The sequence below is a fragment of the Corapipo altera genome, unplaced genomic scaffold (assembly GCF_003945725.1).
Source record: "Corapipo altera isolate COAL_440 unplaced genomic scaffold, ASM394572v1 44, whole genome shotgun sequence".
NCBI classification, from domain to species: Eukaryota; Metazoa; Chordata; class Aves; order Passeriformes; family Pipridae; genus Corapipo; species Corapipo altera.
Window position 1 is genome coordinate 13,108,317 of NW_020884880.1, and position 23,475 is coordinate 13,131,791.

At 39.0% G+C, this 23,475-nt stretch overlaps 1 protein-coding gene across 8 annotated transcripts in view; it reads left to right on the forward strand.

Annotated features, from left to right (window-relative positions):
* The window catches only part of CREB5 (cAMP responsive element binding protein 5), a 256,030-nt gene that overhangs the window by 29,704 nt on the left and 202,851 nt on the right, over positions 1-23,475 (forward strand). For 6 of the 8 annotated variants that reach the window (XM_027639345.1, XM_027639339.1, XM_027639340.1 and 3 more), the window contains 2 exons: positions 12,910-12,981; positions 15,192-15,285. In XM_027639345.1, coding sequence (XP_027495146.1) covers positions 12,928-12,981; positions 15,192-15,285 — 148 coding nt within the window. In that variant the 5' untranslated portion in view covers positions 12,910-12,927. Of the gene's footprint in view, positions 1-8,040; positions 8,045-12,909; positions 12,982-15,191; positions 15,286-23,475 lie in introns of those variants that run through there. The other 2 variants (XM_027639343.1, XM_027639344.1) reach the window with 2 other exon arrangements.

The following is a 23,475-nucleotide window of genomic DNA, read 5'->3' on the forward strand; positions in this document are numbered from 1 at the left end:
CCTGCTAGGGAAGGAAAAAGAATTATGTATTCATATGCTTGCTAGACCTTCAAAGTAGCTTATATATTAAATTCTCTTTTTAGAAACTGAGGCAATTATATGTTAAGATAGTTTTTTAATTTTTTTTAATTCTATTTTAAGTTCTCATACAAAGTATTCATTAGTAATAACTCTGCACCCTACTTCAAAATGAGATAAATTATATTAATTAAAAATGCAAAAAGGCAGATCAGTCTATGCAGTCCATTCCCAAAATAATGATCATGTAGTTAATCAGTATATTGTAACTATAAATACATATGTATTTATTTCCTGGATTTACCACCAACTTTGCATGACTTGGGATAGATCATGTAAGCTAGAATTTTTTAGATGAAACTACAGATAAAATATACTTAAAGCTCATTGCAGTTAATTATGATTTTAAGCATCTTTCAGCTCTGTCAGAAAGAACTAAAATCAGTCTTTAAACGTGTGTTCTTTAGCCTCTTGTCTATAATTTGGCATAGAATTACATCTTCATGTTACAGAGACTACTGAGAGAAGAATGAACAGAATAATGTGTATGTGTTTGACTTTTCCATATTTGCTTACTTTTTAAGATAAATATTCCCTAAAGGGATATGATTGGAAGAGGGTGTGTGCAGCAGGAGTTGAAAATGAAGCCTTTTAAAGTATTTCTGATTGGACACATAAAAACTGGAGGCGCTCAGTATCACCACTTGCTCTTGAAAATCTTAGCCAAGATTTTTTCATTTTTCCCAGAAGAGCTATGGCCAGGATGGCTGAGGCTTGAAAGCTGTGTATTTACATAAGCACAAGTTACAAATCTGTGGTTTTTAGAGACGTTTGAATTTCACCGCTTTACACTCGCAGTATAAGTTGCTGTGAGTTGTTCGCAGATTGTGAACACACAGTCTACAGAGGATTACCCCTCACTTTGCCTCCTTCTTTTTAGGAAAAGTAATTTTTTTTTTCATACGTGTCAGTTTTTAATGTTCTTGTTTGTAGTTATGGATTGATCACTGCCAGAAATTTGTGACTATTCACTGGCTAGGAATTGCTTCATTTTGATGTACTACCTCCTTAACGGAGGCAATAACCCATGAGCCAGAAAGGATGATTTTTTTTTTTAATGTGATATAGAAGTCTTCTGATAAGAGTTCTGGAGACTTTTATTGGTGAGGGGTACTTGCATCCCTTTAGGAGGGAAAAAAATGTCCCTTTGCACACTCCCACCTACCCCACATTCCTGTGCACACAGACATGTGCAGTCACTCCTGGAGTGCAGAACTCTCTCTCTGCTCCTGGAAGAGTTTCCCATAGTTTACAGTGGCATTTGCCTAATGATAGATCTGTTTCAATTGATTCTGGAAAGCAGACTCATCCCCCTGCCCAGCCACTGGTAACTGTTTGCTTTGTGGTCGATGTATTAGTCGAGAGCAGTGTGGTAGCCCATGTCAGATGCCCCCTGCTTGTCAAGTGGCAGTTGAGCGATGGCTGCATTTATGTCCCTTCTGCATCCCAAATCACTCATTCCTTGAGGCAGAGATTGAGGTCTGACTAGGCAGAAGTATACAGGCTGGACCTGTCCAGGTTTGTTAGCAAGCCCTGAATCCAGCCATGGTCTGTGTTGGTTTGGGAGTGCTCCCAAGGCAATAGCAGCTGAGCAACCTTGGGTGTGTGCCTTGGCTGTGCCTCCACTCACACAGCTCTCTCCAATAGAGACCGCATGTCAGGCACCGTGGAGTCTGGGGGACTCTGTGGGGTTAGAACTAGAGGGGACTCATGGGGTGTCAGGGTAGGACTCATCCCACCTCCCCAGCCAGGGATCAGGGCATTGGCACATCCCTGCCTACCCTGGAGCTCCTCTGAGATGCTGAGCTGCTCTTTTGGGTATAGAGAGGGAGGCAGACTTGTTTATCTCACATGCAGCAAATGTATTTGCAGGGGACTAAATGTATTAGTGCTGGGGACTGGAGAAGCATCTCTGACCCTCAGGAGTACCTCTGAGGCACTCTTGTTTTTGCCCAAGGAGAGGATAGGGATCACTGCTTTTGTGGTCAGAGCAAGCATATATTTGCAAAAAAGCCTTTGAAGACCTGTGTTGGATTCTCATCAAAGTTAGCCCCTCTCTTGGGTCCAGTCCTTCAAAGGTTGAGAAGCTTGACCCAAGGGTTATGGACACATCCAGGGCAGACTGGGAAGCCAAAGCCAAGCTGGGGTGTAGGAGGGCAGGGAGAGCAGCACAAAATCCTTTGGATTTTTTTTTTTTGTTTTGGATATCTGCCAAGCAGTTCGTGGGGTGTTCTGTTCTCCTTCCAAGTCAGGTACCTGAATTGCTGAGGCAGATGGTCCTCAGCCTTTTGGTTTGGTGCTAGCTGGAAGGAAGTGCTGCAGAGTACTCTATGTTGTTGGCCTGTGTCATGGCAGGGAAGAAGAAGACTTCTTGCCCTGGGCATTGCTTGCCTCTCCTGGTGTTTTTGGTGCTAGGGCTTAGGAGCGACTGATTTCAAAGCCCTGGGAATGGCTGTGCCTGCAGCAGGGCATTGTTTGTTAATAATATGTGCATAGGACATGTCCTGTGATTACTGATGTTGCTTCAGATAATCCAGGAGACTGAGTCTAAAATACCTGCCCTGCCTCCCAAAAAGACTTTCATTAAGTACTGTGAATTCTTCTTCTAGTCTGTAGTTTTAACTGTTTTAATAAGCTGGAAGCCTCCTGTCTCACAAAAAATCTCCATAAGGAGCTGGATGTAATATGTAAGTGGGCCACCACTTATGGGGACAACCTTTTTAGCAGGGCCTGTTGTGATAGGACAAGGCTTAATGGTTTAATGGTTTTAATCTGAAGAAGGATTGATCTACAGTAGGTATAAGGAAGAAGTTTTTTACCATGAGGGTGATAAAACACTGGAAAAAGTCACTCAGAGAGGTGGTAGATGCCCTCTCCCTGGAAACATTTGGTACAGGGCTCTGAGCAACCTGAACTAGTTGAAGATGTCCCTGCTCATTGCAGGGGTTTGGACTAGATGACCTTTAGAGATCCCTTCTGACTCAAACTATTCCGTGATTCTATAAAAATATAAACTCTTGTTTTAATATCTGCAGCTTCTTTGAGCGTGTATTTTTTTTTCAGTTATTAGTTCAAGTGAATCCTTTCTTACTTTATTTGCTTACTGCCCTTTTAAAGTCTAGTTGGGCTGTGCTGTATTTGTTCAATGCAATGGATGATTTGGAAACAGCTTTTAAACTAAGTTTCAGAATTCAAAATCTCTTATTTTATGAAGGTATTTTAATGGTAAGATGGTTCCATCTTTGTATTCCTAAAAACATATAGATAAACCTGAATCCAAATGAAACTTACCTGAAATAGGTTGTTACACAGCTGTTAGTAAAACTAGTTATATGATGGTGAGAAACATGATAAAGTGTATATATTGGAGGTTGCTGGTAGCTTCACACGCACAAAGTTTTAAGTGTTGCAAATCAGCCTGCTCTTGATTTGTCAGGGCTGAAAAGAATAGTATTTAGCTTTTAATGTCTAAGACTCTCTGGTGCTGAGTACTGCCTGAGGGGACGTGTGGGCTGCCAGTGTTCTCAGCAGAGATTTGTCACCCCAGAGGATTTTATCTTAGAAGAGTGAACATTGAAGGTTTGATTCAGGACTTTTTTTTTTTTGGTCATTTTGCGGAGAGAAGTTCCCAACAAAAAAAAAAAATCTTTAAAAATGGTAATTAAAAATTAGTGAAAGTTAATAATTAATGGCTTGTAGCTGATTTATTAATGCCCTCATTTTTCTATGTAATGAAAATTTTAAACTGTCTTGTATGTTAACTATAAAGAAAAAAAAGCAAAAAGTGAGATTGATCTTAATTTAAAATTACTTTAAACATACAGAATTGCAGAGTTTTATCCATAAGATACTAAAGTTTGTTTGCAGAGTTCTGGTTTAGGGATTATTTTATATAATAACGAGGAGGAAAATTTGGGCTGGCAAAATTTTCAAAGCTTGTGTTAAAGCCCCTAACTGCTTCTGGTATGAAAGTCAGCTAAGCAGTCTTGTGTTGTTGTTTCCCCCAGGATATCTTTTATGCTTTCTTTTTTTTTTTTCTTCCTTCCCTTTGGAAATCCAACTGTTTATTTGCATGCAAGGTAGGTGAATTCTTTTATCTATTTGTGTATCGTAAACCAAAGCAATTAGCATACTGCAGTTACAGTACACTTAAAAACCAAAACAATCCTTCAAAACCTTCAGTCAATATTATTCCTGGAGGGAAAACTCTTAATTAAATTGTATGCAAACGACAACAACAGGCAAAGTTGTTTGTTGTTTAATAATAACTGTTGGGGGTGGGGGGAAGAGTGAAAAAGTAAGTGTAGCAGAGAGCTTCGCATGCCATTAACCCAAGGATAGAAATGAGGTCAGCCTTTGAAAGGACGGACAACACACTTATCTGCCAACATTGGAAAGTCCCAAAAGATTAGCTTATTTGCCAGATGTTACTGGGAGTTCATCATTGACACCCTCTGCTTCATGGGCTTCATCTCTCGCCACAGTTGCAGTTGCCTTTTCTGCCCTTTACAGGCTTCCTGGAGGTCTTCTCCAGTGCATAACGCTTGAATTTTTTCCTTGAAGTAGGTTTTTTTTTGTTTCACAGCAATAGGCATGATGAACCATCTTAACTTGTAAAGTTGATCTGAAGATTCTTTGTTTTTCTTTCATACACCACAATAATGCTCTTGGCATAGGACTGACATGCAGCACAGTGAGTGCTGCAGCTCTGGGAACGGGGGCTGTGATTGTGAAGGGGTTTGTAGAATACAGGCGACCCACCTCACTTAATACAGTTACCCTTTTTGAGATGAGTGAATATTGGGGCAGACTTTGTGACAGGCTAAGCATTTTCTGTTCCTTTTTTATCCCTTTGCCTGGAAAATAATTAGATACAATTTTAAGCAGACCATTCTTATATTATTAGCAACTTTGCAGGTAATCAAATATCACACTGAAGTGTTAAGTGTGTAACCCAAAATAATTAGTAGTGAGGGAGAGTGGGTGCTATCAGGTCCATGTTAATAATGACTGTAAGAGACTGGAATGGTGTTCTCTGCATGTATCTTCTCCTTTAAATCTTTCAAGAATTTGGTAGTAAATATTGATTTCAGCTAATGGTGGTTTTAACTTCTTTGTGCACATGCTGTGCCCCAAGGGACTCTGTCCTGTAGAGGGAGAAGCCAAGACTTGCTCATAAAGAACAGAGCAAATATGTTTTTCCTTTAAAATGATAGATGTTAGTGGTTGTCTCTTGAAGCAAGATTTTTGCCACTTGTGTTATTGCAGTTGTTTTGCAGTCCCCCCACCTCCCCTTGAGCAGAACAATTTGTGAGATGGACAGTGACCTAAATAAGGACAGATATTATCACCATGTACATGCATCCAATCAAGGAAGTCTGAGTGTTGAAGCTTTTAAAATAATGGAGGGTCCTTTTGTAGCAGACAATTTAAAGCATTTGATCCTTTGAATCTTGCTTTAACATAGCCCATTCTTTCCTTCCCTTCCTCCTTTTCTTTCCTTTCCTCCTTTTCCTCTTTCCTCCCTTTCCTCTCTTTCTTCCCTTTCCTCCTTTTCTTCCCATTTCCTCCCTTCCCTTTCCTCCCTTCCCTCACTTCTTCCCATTCCTTCCTTTCCTTCTTCCCCTTTTCCCCCTTGCTCCCCTTTTTTCCTCCTCTTTTCCCTCCTCTATTTCTCTCCATCCTTCCTTCCCTCCCTCCCTTCCAAGACCCTCAAGTCTAACTCAGTCTCCTAACACGAGCACTTAAATTGAACATCTGATGATAAAGGACAACGACAGTATTTGTTCATGTTGAGATAAACACAGCATTAGATGCTGTTTGACTACCCATAGACACGTGACATTCTTCCTAACATTTGTCATGGTAGGTCCATAGAACCAGATACAGGGTTTACTTCAGTAGGTCTGGATTAGCTGTTGAAATTCCAGCACTGGAAATCAGAAAAACTGCACATAGGGAAAATGGAGAAGTGCTACAGGAATGGTTTCTGTCTGCTGGTGTGCAAAATGTTGTTTTTGAATAATGCCTTTCCTTTTACTTACATTGCAGCTTGTGCTGCTGCTGCTGCATGTTCTGGTAAGCAAACCTCAGTGCTGTCAGTGAGGTTACAGTCTGGTCTCTCATGTCATTTTAGACTTGTAACTAGGGAGAGCAGGTATTAGGGCTATTCTGCAAATGCCATCAGTGGGGGACAGTTCCAGAGCTACAAACCTGGGCCGCATCCAGGTTGGGCTGGCCCTGTTTGGCCAATCACAGAGTGCAAAATAACCATATTATTCTCAAAGTGTTTTTCCAGAGTTGAAGTAATAGCCATCTTGCCCTATAAAGATCTGAGTTCTTCTATAGAATATTTCTGTGCTGAGATAACTTAAATGAACTGTTTTCAAAAGTGCTAGGTGTTGGTTTTTTGGGTTTTCTGTGTGTGTTTTTGTTTTACTCTCACTCTTCACCTCTATTCTCCTATGTTCATTTTTGTCTTCTGTGGCCTGTGCTTAATAACCCCATGGCCATTTCTGTAAAACACCAAATCCTTTTGCACTATAGCAAGTAAATCCATGATGGGTTTCCTATAGTGAAATGGAGAGTCCAAGAAATGTAATCATTTAGACTCATGCATTTCTTCTAGACTTGAAATACAGCTCTATGCAGTGCAGAGGACAAATCGTGCCCTCTACCAAATACTTGCATGGGTGATATACGGTGTTGAGCTCTCACACTGCTGCTATGTGGAAAGGCAGTAGGTCATCCACCTTCTATTTTGAGTTTCTTTTGCAGAGGTATCCTTTTACTCCCTTCCTCTTCCTCAGCCCGGTCCTCAGTGTTTGCAGTCCTTACTTCTACTGTCTTTTTCTTTTCTATTTCCACTGGCGGCCCCTTTCCCCCAGTCCCTTTGTGGTTCTTCCTCTCCTTACTTCCTCCACTCCTTAATTCTGGAGTTTTACAAACTTCATTCTTGTTCCATTTTGAAATTTCCTGTCTTTGCCCCTTACTTTTTTAGTTATGCCCAGGCAGCTCTGCTCTTTCTTCGGAAGAAAACAGCTCTGCATAAGCAGAAGAAAGCCAGAAGGCAGCTATTTGGCTTTCTTTGATAACAGAAACAGTGAGGTTTAGCAGCCAAATACTGAGTTGGGGGATCAAAAACTCTTCTCCCTCAGCTTATTTGAAGGTAAATGAATATATTTGTAAGAGAGATATGGGACAAAACCTTAGGACTGCTGGAGAGCCTTCTGAGCACTGGATTCTGTTTAGGCAGGCAATAAGCAAAACAAGTGGCCATTTAAAAAGGAACTGGGGTGTTTGGCAGCACAAAGCAAGAATCCGTTTCTTACTGTTCTCAAACGATCCTGAAGCATGCCAGTGGCCAGCGACTTCACAAATGCCAGCCACAGGGAAAAGACTGAAGGAAGGCTGCTTGCTGTTGAGGCAATTCACACATCAACTACTTTTTGAGAGCCCTCAGCTCTGCCTAAAAATTTATGGGGCTCTCTTCTTTTAAAACAATTGAGTAAAGGCCCAAGCTAAGTGTTTTTCCACATATAAATGTCATAAATGCAATCACAAAAACTTCACTGGAGTACCAATGAGGGCTCAAGCCCCAGCTCAAATGTGCATCGTATTAAAGTCCTTCTTAGGGACTCCAGACATAAATTGCTTTCCAGCATCCAGAACCATTTGGAAATGCTTTAATCCTGAAACCAGGGGGTTTCTAATGGAAATGCTGACAGACCCGTCGTTGTAGCAGCTGAAGCAGGCAGGGTTGTGATAATGAGCCCTGTATGTGTGCATGTGGAAAGCGTGATGCAAGTTCAGAAAACAAGCGCTTCCACTGAAAAGCCCATGCTGACGAAAAACACCACGCACCGTTTCAGCACAACGGTACTTAAAATTGACTTTGCTCATGCAAGTATGTATTGCCCAACCATGGGCATTAACCCTGTGTGTTTTACATTTCCAAAACCAACAAGTCGTAATAGCATTTCTAATAATACTCTAATTATCTATAAATAACGCTGTACTGAATAGCCTTGACTAGCAGTTTAAAATGCTGCATAAACTGATGGGGGTCTTTACTATTCACAAGTGGAGTTTAACCATGTCTCCTCTCACTTTTTAAACATTGTGCCCATGACCCTAAAAAACAGGTGATGCTTCATTTATTGCTCATGTCTCTGCATACTGCTGCTAAAGCCAGCAACTGTGTATTTTGTATTTGTATTTGGAAATTGCAGTGACCTCGGTTACACCAGGCTGAAGAAACCTGTCTTGCAAGCATGTGCCCAGGTGATTAATTTCAACAAACAGGTTACTTGTAAGAGTGTAATTACTCACTTGTGCAAATGGCAGGATGGGTGCATTGACCTGTATTAGACAGACACATTGTAGTATACACCTCCCCATCAGTTCTTTTCCTCTGTTAATCAGAGGCCTGAAAACCCTGCAACATTTAGACAGCTTGAGGTTGAAGGCTGAAATGTCACTTTTAAAAGAGGGTTAAAAAGGTCGCACAGCTGCAAATAATAATAGCCCAATGAAAATCAGATTCTTACTGCAGCCCACTTCAAGAATAACATTGAAACAGGAAACAAGCCTGCTTGATGTTTTTACCAGTATGGCAGTAAGATTACTGCTGAGTTTAAAAAGGAGGAGAGAGAGACAGAAAGGAGCATGCTTTCTTGGTATTAGATGTTAGAACTGTTTTTCTGGTTCAGAAAGGATGATCCCAGGGCTCTACAAAATCTCCTTGAGGAGCCTGAGGACATGGGGTACTTTTCTCTGAATGCTGCTGAGAGGAGATGTAGTTTGTTGCTGTGTTCTGAGGGTGGTTTCGTTTCTTTTGTTTGCTTTTTATTTCTTTGTTATGTTCTTGCATTCCTTGCTGTGGGCTTCAGTTTTATTAATTATAGTAAGAATTCTTTAGAAGTATCTTATGCAAAAATCAAGGAATAGAAGAAAATCTTGGCTTTCTGCAGAAATTACTTGTTTCTCTTCCATATGACATGGCTTGGAGAAGTCTTTCTTTTGTGTTTTTATTTACTTCTTTTTCTAATCAGAATACCTTCACTTTTCCTGAGCAGAGTGATATTTGAGGATAATGGCAGGCTACAACAGCATAGCAGATTTCCTCACTTACACATTCTGCCAATAAGGCTCTTTACATGGTCACAATAGGGCAATAAATGCTGACAGATGTTGTTAACATGTCTATTAAAATTCAGCCCCCTTTTCTGCTGCATAATGCCTATTGTTAATAATATCAGAACTAATGCTGACATCTCAATATTAGTGTTTGCTTGTATTTATAATCCTTTGTTTCTTCAAAGAGGTCACAAAGTTGCAATAAATTAAGCTATTGATAACAGACCGAAAAAATGCAGACCTGAGCAATTTTTTAACTTTACAGTTATGAATTTGTCTGATATTCTTCATGTGCATTAATTGCAGCAGTTATAGGTAGTACTACAAGAGTTCCATGAGTGTAACTTGAATTTTTAAGATCCCGAAGGTTAATAAGCACCCTAATTTAGATGGAAAAGCTGCTGTGATTTATTTTTATTAGGTGAAGTCGAAATGTTGCCATTGGTTGCGTTATTTCCTTCCTTCACCTGCACACAGCGTGGAAAAAGAAGATGTGGAATGTGTGGCCCAGCAACACACGTGAGACATGTGAAGAGAAGTGTGTGCCAGAGGCTGTGTGCAGCTGTCTATACCCCGGGCTGAAGGATGGGAGATGCATGCCTGCATCTTGAAAAGGATGCCATGCAAGATGTGCTGTGCACAACCAGAGCACCTCTGTTGCTGAAAGCCCCCACCCTGCTGCAAACCTGGGGTGAGACCCTGTGTTGCTTGTGCATCTGTAGCTCTTGCAGGGTTCAGCAGGATTGAGGCATGCAGAAGGTTCACACTCACAGCCCAGACTTTCAGCTGCTTGTTTCTGGTCAACATTCGAGCATAAAGCTGGAATTGCTGCCACACAATAACCAAGCACCAGACACCCTTTCAAAAATTGTAGGCAGCAGACAGCTTCTTTCATTCATGTACTGTTTTAAGACAGCCAATAGTACTGCAGTCTCAACTGTGGTGATAGCATCACATGTGAACACAAATTCTGCATGGGGCAATTTGTCTTGAGGGCACTGTTCTACCTGGTAACATGTAATGTGGGTTAAGTTTTGCTAGACAGTAGTGCAGGTGATACAGCTATTCTGGATTATTACTTTTTTTAAGTTTAGTGTCTGCAAAGAATGATTCTCATGGGAACAAGCATTTGCTTGTACATTTGTGGAAACAGTTAGATGTTGAATCTGACACCTTTTCCAAGTACTGAGAATAAACACCAAGTTCCTGTTTTCCCGGAGTTGATTTCCTGGAGTTGATACTCATGCTCAGGATTCTAGTTCTAATCTAGTATATTACTTAGGTGCTTAGTCTGTGCTTATCTATCTAGATAACCTTGAGAATCATTTTATTTTTTATCAGAGCATACACTGACAGATTCAGATACTAAAGGTCAAGCTCAGGGTGAGGAGTCTTAGGCTTGCAATATTCAATAAGAAAACAAACTCCAAATAATTCCTGGTAATGTTTTGAAATCCACTTGGACACTTGGGACCAGAATTGTTACTATCTTGTTTTCTTTAACTGCATCTCATCTGTTGTTCTGCTATTGAAAATACCGTTGTCACTGTCCCCTGAGGAGGGGAGAAAGGGGTAACAGAAACCTTTGGCAGTGCTTCAGTTGCAGGAGTAATTGAGATATTAGATAAAGCCTTTCATTATTCACGCATAGCTTTTCATTTTTTTTCTTCTTTCTGTGAAAAGGTCTTTAGGAAAGACAACATCCCAGGGTTACATCCCATAAATAAAGGTATATTTAAAAATCAAACTTAGTTGGAGGTTTTGGTTTTGTTTTGGAGGGGGTTTGTTTGTCTAGTTTGTCTGCTGCTTGTTTCTTTCAGACAGGATAGCATAATTTAGAGTATTTTTATGGCTTCATCTCTGAAGAGCTTGTCTCTGCACAGTCTGGAACTGAAATAACTGAAATTAGAAGTAATTTGACACCTTTAGTTATTTTAGTATATGAACATACTCTTTCATTTCTGATTATGAGTATCCTATTTCAGTTTAACATAGCTGTAAGTTAAATCAAAACAGGATATGAATAATCTTAAAGGAGTAAATTAGGTACAATTTTAGTTATTTCAGTTCTAGCCTTCTGTGCATACATGGTTAGTCCTGAGTTAGGGTCTTTCTTGACACCTGATTGTATGTGGTGCAATAAATCACTTGGCTCAGGCCTGATGTTGGTGGAGATGCCCACATTGTGAAGATCAGTTGACGCTTATTATCACCTTTAGGGAGTAGTGTCCTTGTGAAAGTTAAAGGGCAAATAAAAGTAGAAATTCATCACTTCTGGATGCTGCTTCTATGAGTCTGTGGAGTCAGATAAAAAGTGGGGTTTATTTATGTCACAAGTAGGAAAATATCCTGTCAGGCTAATGTTGTTCACCGGAATGAATTTTAATGAAAAAGAAAATGTTATCATCCAAAAGTTTTGTTTGTTTTTTGTTTGTTTGTTTTTTTTCTTTGAGAACTTAGGGCAGTGAAAATAATTGCTGCAAGTACAGGTCTGGCTGATGTTCAGGTTAATGATGTATTTATTGTTTGTAAGGGATGGGAGCAACTCTTCTGGAAACAGAGCTTTCTGTCAAGTGTGTCCTGATAATAGGAAGCAATGAATTGTGTTTTTAAAAATTACAGTGGAGTTGTGTAACTTTAGCAGCTGTATTTCTGCAGATTTCTGTAGTTTTGAAATCACAATCTGCTTCTCCATAAAGATATTTCTCTTTGGTTCATGAAAAAATTATACAAACACAACCTGGGTATTTTTCTAAGTGGGACTGTGAGGAGGTTGAATTTTAAGGGATTTCAGGTAATCTGAAAGCAGAAGTCACACACGGTGCTTTAAGGTGTGTCAGCCACTACATTCTAGCTGGTAATAACAGTTGCACCAAAAGGCTCAAAACATTTCTGAAACAAATGACTTATTTATTTTACATCCTAGAATGTTACTAAAAAAAATTATTAGTGTTTTTTTCTGGTCAGAGACACTGCTCTAATACTGACCCAAATTCAACTGTGTGTTCTGAGGGTGAATGTTTCATCCTTTGGTTTTATTCAAGACTCAGGAACTTTCTCCCAGGGTTTAGTTGAAGGTTACAGGACTGGAACTGCTATGGGGAAGTTCAGTTTTAGATAAAACTTCGCTTCTCAAGCTCTTGAGGATCTAGCTGACCTTTTAAAGGATGGGGATGCACCTTTAAACACATTACCTTGTGTTTATAGAGAGATGTATGTAATGTATTTAAGTTATTAATATCAGACAGTATGGATTCAGAACTTCAATAAGTGGTTTTTTTCCTCAGAAGTAATGTAGACGTCTGGTTTTAATGTAGTTCAGCAGGAACTGAAGGAGGAAAGGTAAAAATCTTTAATTCAAGATATTTCTGAGCAGATACAGTCTTATCTAATAACAACACTGAACATATGCTATTTTCTGAGGCAGATTTCTGCTGTGAAAGCTGAACATTTTTTTTCTTTCCTCAAAGTAAATATGTGCTCAGGAAGGTTAATAAGAACTTAGGCTACAGGGAGACTGCTGAATATTAGCAAAATTAGTACTCTGAGGATGAAAACTTTGTTCTGGTCTGTTTGTGGAGTTTGAAATAAAAGCATAAACCATGACGACTGTATGTTGCATGCCTGTGTGAAGTTTAGAACTTATATATTCATAGGTTCCCTTTCTTTCCCCTTCCCCCTTTTAACATGTAGATTTATGAGGAATCAAAGATGAACTTGGAGCAGGAGAGGCCTTTTGTCTGCAGTGCCCCAGGCTGCTCACAGGTGAGTGGAGTCAGCAGTGATATTAATTGAGTCCTCAGCGCTAGCTCTGGCTTGTATAATGCCTCCTGATATTTTAACACGTGTCTAATAATAATATGTGTGTCAGGGTTTTGTTTGGTGTGTTTTTTTTTTTAAGTCCTTCTCCCCCTCAATTCCCTCCTTTCCCACAAGACATTATTACAAAATATTTCAAGCAAATACAACAGCCAGTCAAAACTGAGTTGGTACAAGTGCTTCTAAATCTACTTCTGTGCCTTCTCTCATCCCCAAGCCTAATGTTTCAAGCCAGGTATTGCAAATTCCTTTAGTGACTAGCAAGAGAGAACACACTAGGCAGGGCACAGTTGTCTGTCTTCTGCTTAGATGTATGATGGAATATATTACGCTTGTTATTGGATGTAGTAACCCTCCTGATTTTTTCTGTTTTAGAGACTTAAATACACTGATACCTTATTAGCTGCTGCTTATTTATTTATTTATTTAAGATCTTTAAGACATCTTCCTCCTTAATATTTTCTACAGAAAACGCAGCCAGTAGATAAATTTTGCCCCAGGATGTACATTTGGGATTCCTGTCCTGTTGACTGGTGGTCTGCCCTGTGTCTCTGGGGGTATAATCTGACCTGTAACATTAGATGTCTAATAAGCTTAAAAAGCCTGAAGTGACAAGGATTTCACCTGCCGAGATTTGAATTGGGGTTTATGTGGTTTTTTGGTGATTTTGCAGTGGTGAGGGAAGTTCCCCCGAGCGCATCAATGAGGGAAATTCCATCTGTGGCACTTTTGACCCTAATTTGGTTTAGTGACAAGAGTTTGTGAGTAAAATCTTCAGGCAAGGGCATCTTTTGGGCTTGTGCCACAGGGTTCCTGTATGCATCTATTTCAAGCGATTTTGTTTGGCACTGTGGGGAGGCTGAATTTTGAGGGATTTCAGGTAATCTGTAAGCAGAAGTCACATGCAGTGCTTTAAGGCGGGTCAGCCACTACATTCTTGCTGAGATTTCTTTCTTTTTCTATTTTTTTCCTCCAGAGAATTCATTGCCATAATTTAGGCTGCTTTGTCTATGGGCTTAGAGAGATTCTCAGAAGGTGTAACGTAAGGCAGCTGTCTATACTATAGTCACAAGCAAGGTCACTTAGCCAAGAGTATATTGTGTTGAAAACTTTAGGTCCCTTTAACTCTGTTGCCTTTTTTTTTCTTTATTTTTTTTTGTTGTTGTGGTCTCCTTTGTACTTGTTGATTTAAAAAGCTGCTTTGAATGTTTTCCCCCCCTCAAGCCTCGGTGATACAACTTTTGGCCTTTGCTGGTCCTGAAATAATCCTTTTAAAACTATTACAGTAGCAAAGACCTGTGTATGATCATTCTGATGAAGGAAACTTCACAGAACCAGTCTGCTCTTTGAGCCCAAGTGTACAAGTGCTTGAGCATTTATTCAAGCTTATCTCTTCATCTTGTTAAAAAAAAGCTATTTGTTGTAGATGTCTATTATTGGACTAAAAACAAACTTAGCACACTGATTAGCTGCTTACAAAGAACATCACCTTCTCTCCTTGACTAAGGAAAAGAATAAAGGGTCATAATGAGTTGCTATAAAACTGAGCACCATTGCTTTGCCACTTCGAATCAAGTTAAAGTATCAGACATTTCCAAAATTAAAACCACATTCTGCCTGAATACTTTTGGGTAGGGAAAAACTGGCTTATTTGATTATTTTTATTGCTGTTCATCAGATATAGGTTGCAGAAAGACACAAAAGCAGAAAAATCCAGTAGTGATTTAAGATTTGCCTTATTACTTAGCATTTGCCGTGGGCTAAGAGCACACACAACAGCAGCTATCACAGATCCGCAGACACGTGGTGACTTGTGAGACTGTGGTAGCTGGAGACCCTTAGAATCCAAAACTTGATCTGCAGTTTTTTCAAGCAAATACATGACACCTTATGGTTTTCCTTTCCAGAGAGCATGGCAGCAAATATGTTTCTAAACTGAATACCATTATTTGTTACTCATACTCACTTGCATTTTCAAATATTCTGTTTCCTGTGCCATGTGGACACATTTCTAGCTGGATAAATTTCTTTCTCTCTCTCAGTTTTGAAATTCTGTCCAATGCCAAAAGTTTATTAGAGAAATAAATTCTTCTTTTTTTTTTCCCCTCTTTTTTTCTCTCTCTCTTTCTCTCTCTCTCTCTGTGTTTGCCTGACAGCGTTTTCCAACAGAGGATCATCTGATGATTCACAGGCACAAACATGAAATGACTTTGAAGTTTCCTTCAATAAAAACAGATAATATGTTATCAGGTAAGAAGACATGAATTCAAGAGTAAAGATAACTATTCAGATGATGTTGAAAGCATGACTCCTACCAGAAAACTACTGGCAAATTGCCTCCAAGATTGGTTTTAAAAAGCCCCAGCTCCAGTTAAATAATAAGTAGAGATGGAATAAGCTAGAATGCATATCTTTGAACAAAAAGACATTTACCATTCTTATGCCTTCATACACATTTGGCATGAGAGGGAAAGAAATTGTTGAACCTCAGCCATGCTGGCAGCTCTATCATTGATTCTCATGTCAATCTGCCAGTGAAATATAGGCACTTAAGTGCGTGTCACCTGGGAGCCCAGCAGTCAGTGTGTTAATGAAGTGAATTTTCCTGTTCCTATAAGACTGGCCATTTAAGCTGGACAGGTTCACTTCAGCAACTGGAACAGGCCACACTGTACGAACCACCTTTATGGTGACTCAAAAACTACCCACTGTAAGTAACCATAACCAGAAAGGTAAACCATTGGGTAATATCCAGTACCCTTTCCTCCCAAAGTGCATCTCTCTCTGCACTACCCCCATCATATACAGGGGTTTTTTGGTATTAGGTGCAATTACGCCCTTTAGTTTCTTATGTAATATTTTTCTTACACCATCTTTTCACTCTCTTGTCTGTGTAACTACACATCAATGACTTGCTGGCCTTCACTGAGTGCTGGGTAATGTCAAGCTAGCCTTCGTTTTACCTCTTCTCTCCTCTCCTATTCCCTTTCCTATTGTTTATTCTATGGACAATAGTAATGGATTATTTAGAATAATATCACTAGGATTTTTCAGGTTTCAAAGTAATTGCAGAAAAAAACCTCTATGATGCAAATGTGTGCGTGGATGTTCACCAGCGTTTGATATTTATCTTTTGCAATGGGGTTCTTCAAGATAAATTGTACCATTTTAGGTGCAAATATGTAATGATTAAAGGGTCTCCAGCAGACTAACTCTTTTATGATAATCATAGTTAGGTAACAATGGTTTGCAAATATTTGATTTAGGATTTTTTTTTTTTTTTTGGGACTCCAGGCACCAGTGATAATGAGACAGACTTTATCCCAAATAGAGTTTATTTTGCTTTTACATTTGAAAATGCCATAGTGGACTAAGAAACAGTACACAGCATGTTGAAGAGTAGGACTTGTAAAGTGCCTGCATGCCAGCTATGCCTGCAGAATCCTATGTTTGCAAGCACAAGTGAGAAAATGCTGCTTTTCCATTTCGCTGTGTCCTTTGGCAGTGAAACTGTTCAAAGACATCTGTGCTGTGGGCATATTCACCCTGTGCAAGTGCTGGCTTTTGATAAAACTTTCTGTTAGGCAAGACTTTTGTTAGAGTGCAGTTTCTAAGAAGTCTATTCTGTCATGAGGAGTCCCCTGAGTAGAGTAGCTCCATTTGGGTTTGGTAACTTCTATGATTAAACTGTCCTGCTCCTTCCAATGGCTTGTTTTCCCAGGCAAAATGACTGTCTTCCGGCACTACCATCAGTACTGGGCCCTCTAAACCTGCAGTTAGCCAACAGTATATACTAATGCAGAATCTTCTGACCAGAAAGACTTCAAGATTGCCTCTAAGGGATGTATTCTTTGAGCTTCATGTATGACAATGCTCTGTAGTAGTGAAAGAGTATACGTGTTCTCAAAGACTGTGGCAAATGTGCCTGACTGTAATGGCCTGACAACTTTGTGCTGCTGTGTATTGAATTCTCTTTTTGTATTTGTTTGCTGGATTTGTTTGGCATTTTGCAATCCTTACTCTGGAAGCATCATAGATCATCTACTCTCTTCAGGGAGACATTGAAAAATAGTTGTTTCATTACCCACCAAAACCCTGGGGAAATCTAAATACCTTAAAGTTTAAGATGTTTTATTCTTAGATTTCATAATGAAAAATTAATGATATATGGGAAGAAGAAACAGACTTTTCTCTTAAACATTTGTCTTCATGTCTTCCTTGTTTTTTGCATTTTTGCTTATTTGACTTTTTTTAAAATTTTTTCTGTCATCAGTAGGTTCAAAGAATTGCAGCGCCAATTGCCCTTTAATAAGCCAGGTGCCGTGTTAGTTGTTTTTTCTTTCCCCCTCTTTTTCCTAAGCTACCTGGAAGTCAGACTTTTTTTTTTTTTTTTTTTTCCCAGTATGTTGTATACTATCTTTTAATGTCGTATTTAATTTATTTATTATTAGCAACTAATCATGAGAAATAATGGCCTGTATGCTTTCAGTTAGACATTAGAATTATCTACCTTGTTTCAAGAGATAGCTTAATCCCCAGTCTGGGATCAGTATAATATCAGTAATATTTAATGCACACTGAACATGCTTTCTATAAAGTATTACTGGAAGTAGGCACTTAAATTGAGGAGCTGTTGGTCTTGTACCAACATGACATTTTAGAAACTGAGCAAATATGGCTTGGGAAGAAGGAGCTTGTTTTTTGTGCGAAATCTGTGTTGAAGTCTGAAGTATAAATTTCTAAGGGAGAGATAAAATTATGTTACATGTAAAGTTATATGTCGTTATGTAGGTGGGGTCAGTGTTTAATAAACAATGGTTCATGACCTGATCAAAAGTATTGGTTCTATCAGGTATGTCTGTCCAAGAGCTTCCTTGTAATCAACTAACTCCACTATATTTTCTACTATTTTTCTTCATGCTGGCTTAAGAAGAACAAGCTATATTAAATCTAGTGACTCTTGAGCCAGTTCAGAAACTCCAGATATGTACTTACACTAAACAGCTGTTCTGTTTTGTGACTGTGTAAATGGAAGGGATGTCTGCTAGAGGCATTTCATTAAAATGCAAGTGACCTTTGTTGGATAACTTGACATAACAATTCTTTTTAAAGAATCTTTTAAAATGAATGTTATTTGTTCATTTTTGTGTATGCATTTTATTTTTTTTGTTAGAAAGTCTTGTTGTAAGTATGGATAGAGAGACGTTGATATTTTCCATTTCCGTCTTTCCAACCAAAAAAGGCTGTTTGAGATAACACGGAATATCTTGTGTAAGTTTTTCATGCTACTCATCATTGCAGGCAACTTTGTAGTTAGATTGACTGAAGGAGATGCCATGTCTTCATTTTTGTGCTAACTGCACATTGATTACATTGCCTTGAAACTCTGTGGTTTCCTGTATGTCAAAGCTTTTGTGTTTAAACACCTAAATATTAATGTCTGTGGAATAAGACTGTTCCCTCCAGGTAAGTACTAAAAGCCTTGTGGAACTGAACTTTGGGAGATGGGGATTATCTATATAGAAACCCATTTTCTTCTTCATTCTTTTTACCGAAGTCCAGTTCTCTAGAGTTTTGGTGTTGAAGCCTACTTTGGAGACAGAAGTAGTCTTCTCTAGATGAAAAAAAGTACATGTGCTAAAAGTAGTACAAATGTATTCCTTTTTCCAGGTAATACCTGTGTCAGTGAGGTAGCTTCTGTCCTCCTTGGTTGGCTTAATTTTTTTCTCCTTGTAGTTTACACAGACGGGTTTATCTAGGCATGAATTTTGTGGAGTGCAAAATTATTGGGTATAAGGACCAATACGATTGTTTGCTTTCTTGTTTGCTTTCTTGTTTGCTTCTCTGTCTCTTGCTTTACCAAATAATGAAATGATAAGTCTTCTAACATTCTACTGGTCAGGTTCAGAGTGACCAGAAGACTGTAAAAATTTGTTGTACCCAGTATGTGCACCCCCTTGGAAAGTCCAACCAGTGCTTTAAACAATACATTATTAAGCAGTAAAATTCCTCGTAGACTTGATCTGAGTGGAGGCAGTTTCATCATTTATGCCTAGGTGCACCTCTTCTTCCTCTCCGTTTTTGATCACCTGTTTGAGGTGTTATGATCTTGTGCTTCTCAGTACACTTGGGTAGGAACCTGCCAAATCAATGAAGAAACTTTTTTTAATTTCTCAGAACATTCCCCTGTCCTTGTGGCTGCTTGAAGGGCAGCACTTTGATTTTCCATGTTAGCCCTATTACTCTGACTTTGTTATTGTTGTATGAAAGTACAACACAGGCAAGTGTATAACTTAAACAGAGCCCACAGCTGAACAAGCCGAATGCCTGCTATTACTGCACATCAGACTAAACATTTTTTTTTTCGAAAGAAAGATGAAGAATCAAGTTACACACTTGGGAGCTGTGCTGTTAGGTATCTTTTACTGAAAGAGAATTATTTTTTTTTTTTTAAGAAATCTTGTTTCACATAACTGTTTTTTGGTTCTCCAGGGTTTTTAAAACTGGTATCATGCTTTAAAGTTTTCTTCTATGTTTTGAGGGATGACACTCAAGAATTCAAGGTAGTTTTATAAAACACATTCTGGGTGAGTCAAGTAAACTTTCTATAGAGCAAGCTAATGTTGTGTTTCCTGAGCTGTTGTTTTGAAAACAATATCTTGAGACTGAGTGTCCTTTCTGAGGTTATTATTTCAACTCCCACACCCTCAAAGAAACAACAACAAAGAAACCCCCATGCATTGCCAAACATTATGAGTACATAATGGAACCTTTTGAATTTACTGAAGACTTCAAATTCCTCATTGCCATACAGCATAAATTTTTTAATGAGTCTGGAAAATCAAGTATCACTTCAGACATTGAGGGTAGATTTTCAAAATGGTCAGCAACCAAAATACACATGGTATGTCAGGTTCTGGTCAGATTCTGATTGCTGAGTGCTTCTGAAATCCTCTCCTGTAAGATACAGTAGATTAACTTGGGATCTGCACAGATGAGACCTTTTGGACTTGCTCTGGGGCTTATATATTGTCCATTTACATTTTTGAGGTTTATTTAAACTTAATGTTTCTTGCAGCCTTACTGGTCATGACTATGTCATCAGAGAGGCTGATTATTCACCTGAGTAATAGGCTGAACAAAATATTTATTGCCTAGTCTGAAGCTTGACAATTTCTGTGTTCAAGCTGGTGGTAAAGGTGAGAGAGAAATAACCTCCTAAGTAATTATCAGATGAGAGGTTCACCTACAAAGTGAGAGTTGGCTACAGGTAGATGCCTCAAAGCATAGTAAACTAGTTCTGGAGGATGGAACTAATTGAGGATGGAAAGATTTTTATACGTCGACCAAAGGGACTGGGTTGAGATGGCTGATCAGTATAACAGGCAGATATCCAGGGTTAACCCAGATAAACCTGTATCCTACGGATCCCAATTCAAAATACATCTTGGGACATTAAATTCCTGGGCCGTATGGGTACCAGTGTGCCTGCAGGACAACTTCCTACATTATGCGTATCCTCAGCAGGAATGCTGAGTGGTGCTGGCTCTATCTGAGTTTGGGTCCAGATGGGTCTGGCTTATCCCGTTGCTGAAGTACAATAAATTAAAGCCCTATTCTCAGTGAGCCTGCAATAGTTGTGCACACTGGTGATAGTAACAAAAACTTTATTTGTATCAAGAGGGAACAGTGAGGTCAGGCACGAGATGTTGGAACTATTAATACATTTTTAAGTGCTGAGAATGACGAATATTTTATTAATTCTGGGAGACCTGAATATGTAGCTTATGCCAGGGTCTTATTTGTGATACTATTCCCAGTTAAAACACAAAAGCTTGCCTAATTTAAGTAAAAGAATTACTGTGGTGTTGAGAGTAATTTCTTCTACTAGTTTGCCCACCTCCTAAAGGAAAACTGGTGTTTTGCGGAGGCAAAATAGTTGGTTTCTCCAGGGCAACACAAGCCCACTGGATTTGGTAGCCCTGAAGTCCTGAAACCAGTGAGTTCAGTGTTAGTGAAATTTAACTATGTAAAGTCTCAACATTTTAAAGTCTGGATCTTTATCAGTTCTGCTCCACACAAACATAGGTTTTATGGACTCCTGGTTTCTGTGAATGTTGAAGGATGAAGTATTTTAAGGTAAAAAGGCAGCTCTTATTTTATATCTGACTGAGCTGGCTTCCAGAAGCTCTGTGGATGGAGTTTAGGCTGGGTGGTTAGTAGAGCTTCCGCCCCATCTGGGAGGAGAGAGGGGCTGTCTGTTTTAACAAAATCTTGGTGTGAATTCCTATCAGTCTGATTTGTGGATCATAGAACTACAGTAACTGTATGGGGAGACTAAGGTAGTAAATAAGATCACCATGTCAATATGTTGGTGGTGTAAGTAGTGTCATTAATCTATCAGTTTTGATACTTTGAGATAATAAAGTAATTAACTGGAAAGTTCAACGGTAGGCAAAATTTGTTAATTTTGTGGTGCAGCAGTTACACTTTCAGCATGTGCAAAGAAAAGCCATTGAGGCCTTTGTGCATTTAAAGTCACATTCTTGCTCTGAGTTGCTTGTTTTTACTGTTAAAATGGATCTACTTCACTGAGATAACTTTTTTGTCAGTCTACCATTCATTGAATAGATGCTGAACAGGTTGGGAATTCAGCTGCATGTACCTCCTCACCACCTTTTTATCCATTAAGTTGCCTTTGACCTCGTGTAGCCTGTTGTACTGATGCTTGATTTTTGGATTAGTTGCATACTTTGATGGAAAATAACACAGACGATGTTAGCATATTCTCTTCTGCCCTGCCCCCCAAATTCTGGGCTCAAGCAACTCTAAAAAACCCCAGGATTTTTAATTCTAGTGAAAGTGATGCCATCAACTTCTTTATGAGATGGTAGTTTCTAATCTTGGCCATGAAATTGATACCTTCCTTATTTGATATGGACATGCCACTTCTTACAATAAAAAATTTATTTACCTCACATTCAGATACTAACATGCCTTTTGTGTCCAAGCTTGTTTTTTCTTCAAAGCAGTTGGATTGTTCACTAAAGTAACATTTAATCCTTTTTGAAATTAAATCTATTTCTCCTGCATTTTAGTGCACTTCATTTCCAATACAAACTCCAATCAAGGGTCAAAGACAACCCTGGTGTAAATCTCCTGAGTTCAGCGTTGTTATCCTAGAGATTTATTTGGCACTGCTTATTTAGGATATGGACCTATAAAGTGCTGAGTGTCCTCAGCTCTCATCACTGTCAGCACCTTGTCCACTCATTTCCTTATGCTGAGTTCTTGCAAGATTTTTGAATAGTCTTACGTTTCTGACTCTGGTAATACAGTAGTTAGCTGTGAAAACTAATAGATAAATATGTGTGCATTCCTAAACACTTGAGTTTTGTTTCCTTTAAGCTCACAAGTAGGATGCTCAAGCCAAAAGAAATAAAGCAGAATTTTAACATTAAGTACTTGCTTTTTGAGTTACATCAAGATCTTCCATCAGAAATGCAAATGAGTGTCTTCACCCTTGGATTACCTGCGAGGGTCAAATCTGGATGACCACACCTCATATAGGTGGAAATTGGTTTTAGGTGTCTTTATAATGGAGGAGGGTGATCCTCCCCCTTAGTTTCCCAGTGAAAACTGCATTTCCTTTTGTATGCCTTTCTTTTGTGCTGCCTTTTGTTTAAGGGTTGCTGTGTATTTCTATGCTGATCATGTAAGGTACATTGTGTCAGGTAACTGCTATACGGGGGTAATATTAGAACTTGACCCAGCTTATCTAGGTGCAAGAAACCAATTTTTTTTCTTCCAGAACTCGCTGAAGTGGGAAACTCTTTTCTGAGGTCAGTATTGACCTAATATGGGAACAGGGTTTAGTATGACAGAGTTTTCATTCTTTAAGAAATGAATTACAAACCATAAGGTAGTTGTCAATGACTATGCAGAAGGTGTCTGAAAACCTTGTTCCTTCTTCGGTCCCTCCTGCCTGTGACATTAAAGAGAATCCTGTCCTTCATATTAGTTCTGAGAGGGCAAAAAATTCCTATAGATGAAGGCATTAAGGATCGTTTGACTGCAAATTTCATGGTTTGTATGTATTATCAACACTTTTAGATATAAAAGACAAAAGGACACTTCTTTGTGGCCAAAGTTTATGATTTCATAGCTTTTATAAGTGTTGTTTATAAAACAAAACTCCTTCAAAAACTGTGGTAGAAGCAGAACTTCTCACTGTGGTTACCTTCATGTGTTTTGCTAAGTATGTGTATTTTTGAGGTGGTTTTCAAACACTTGAAGGCATTAACTACTGCACATCAACAGCAGTTACCTGCCTACTGTGGCGCAAATGTGCGTTATGCCATGCACTGTGCTTTGTTTTGCATGCAGCTATTTTTGGAGGTTTATAGACGGTTCTAATGATCGTTTACACATGTTGAGGAT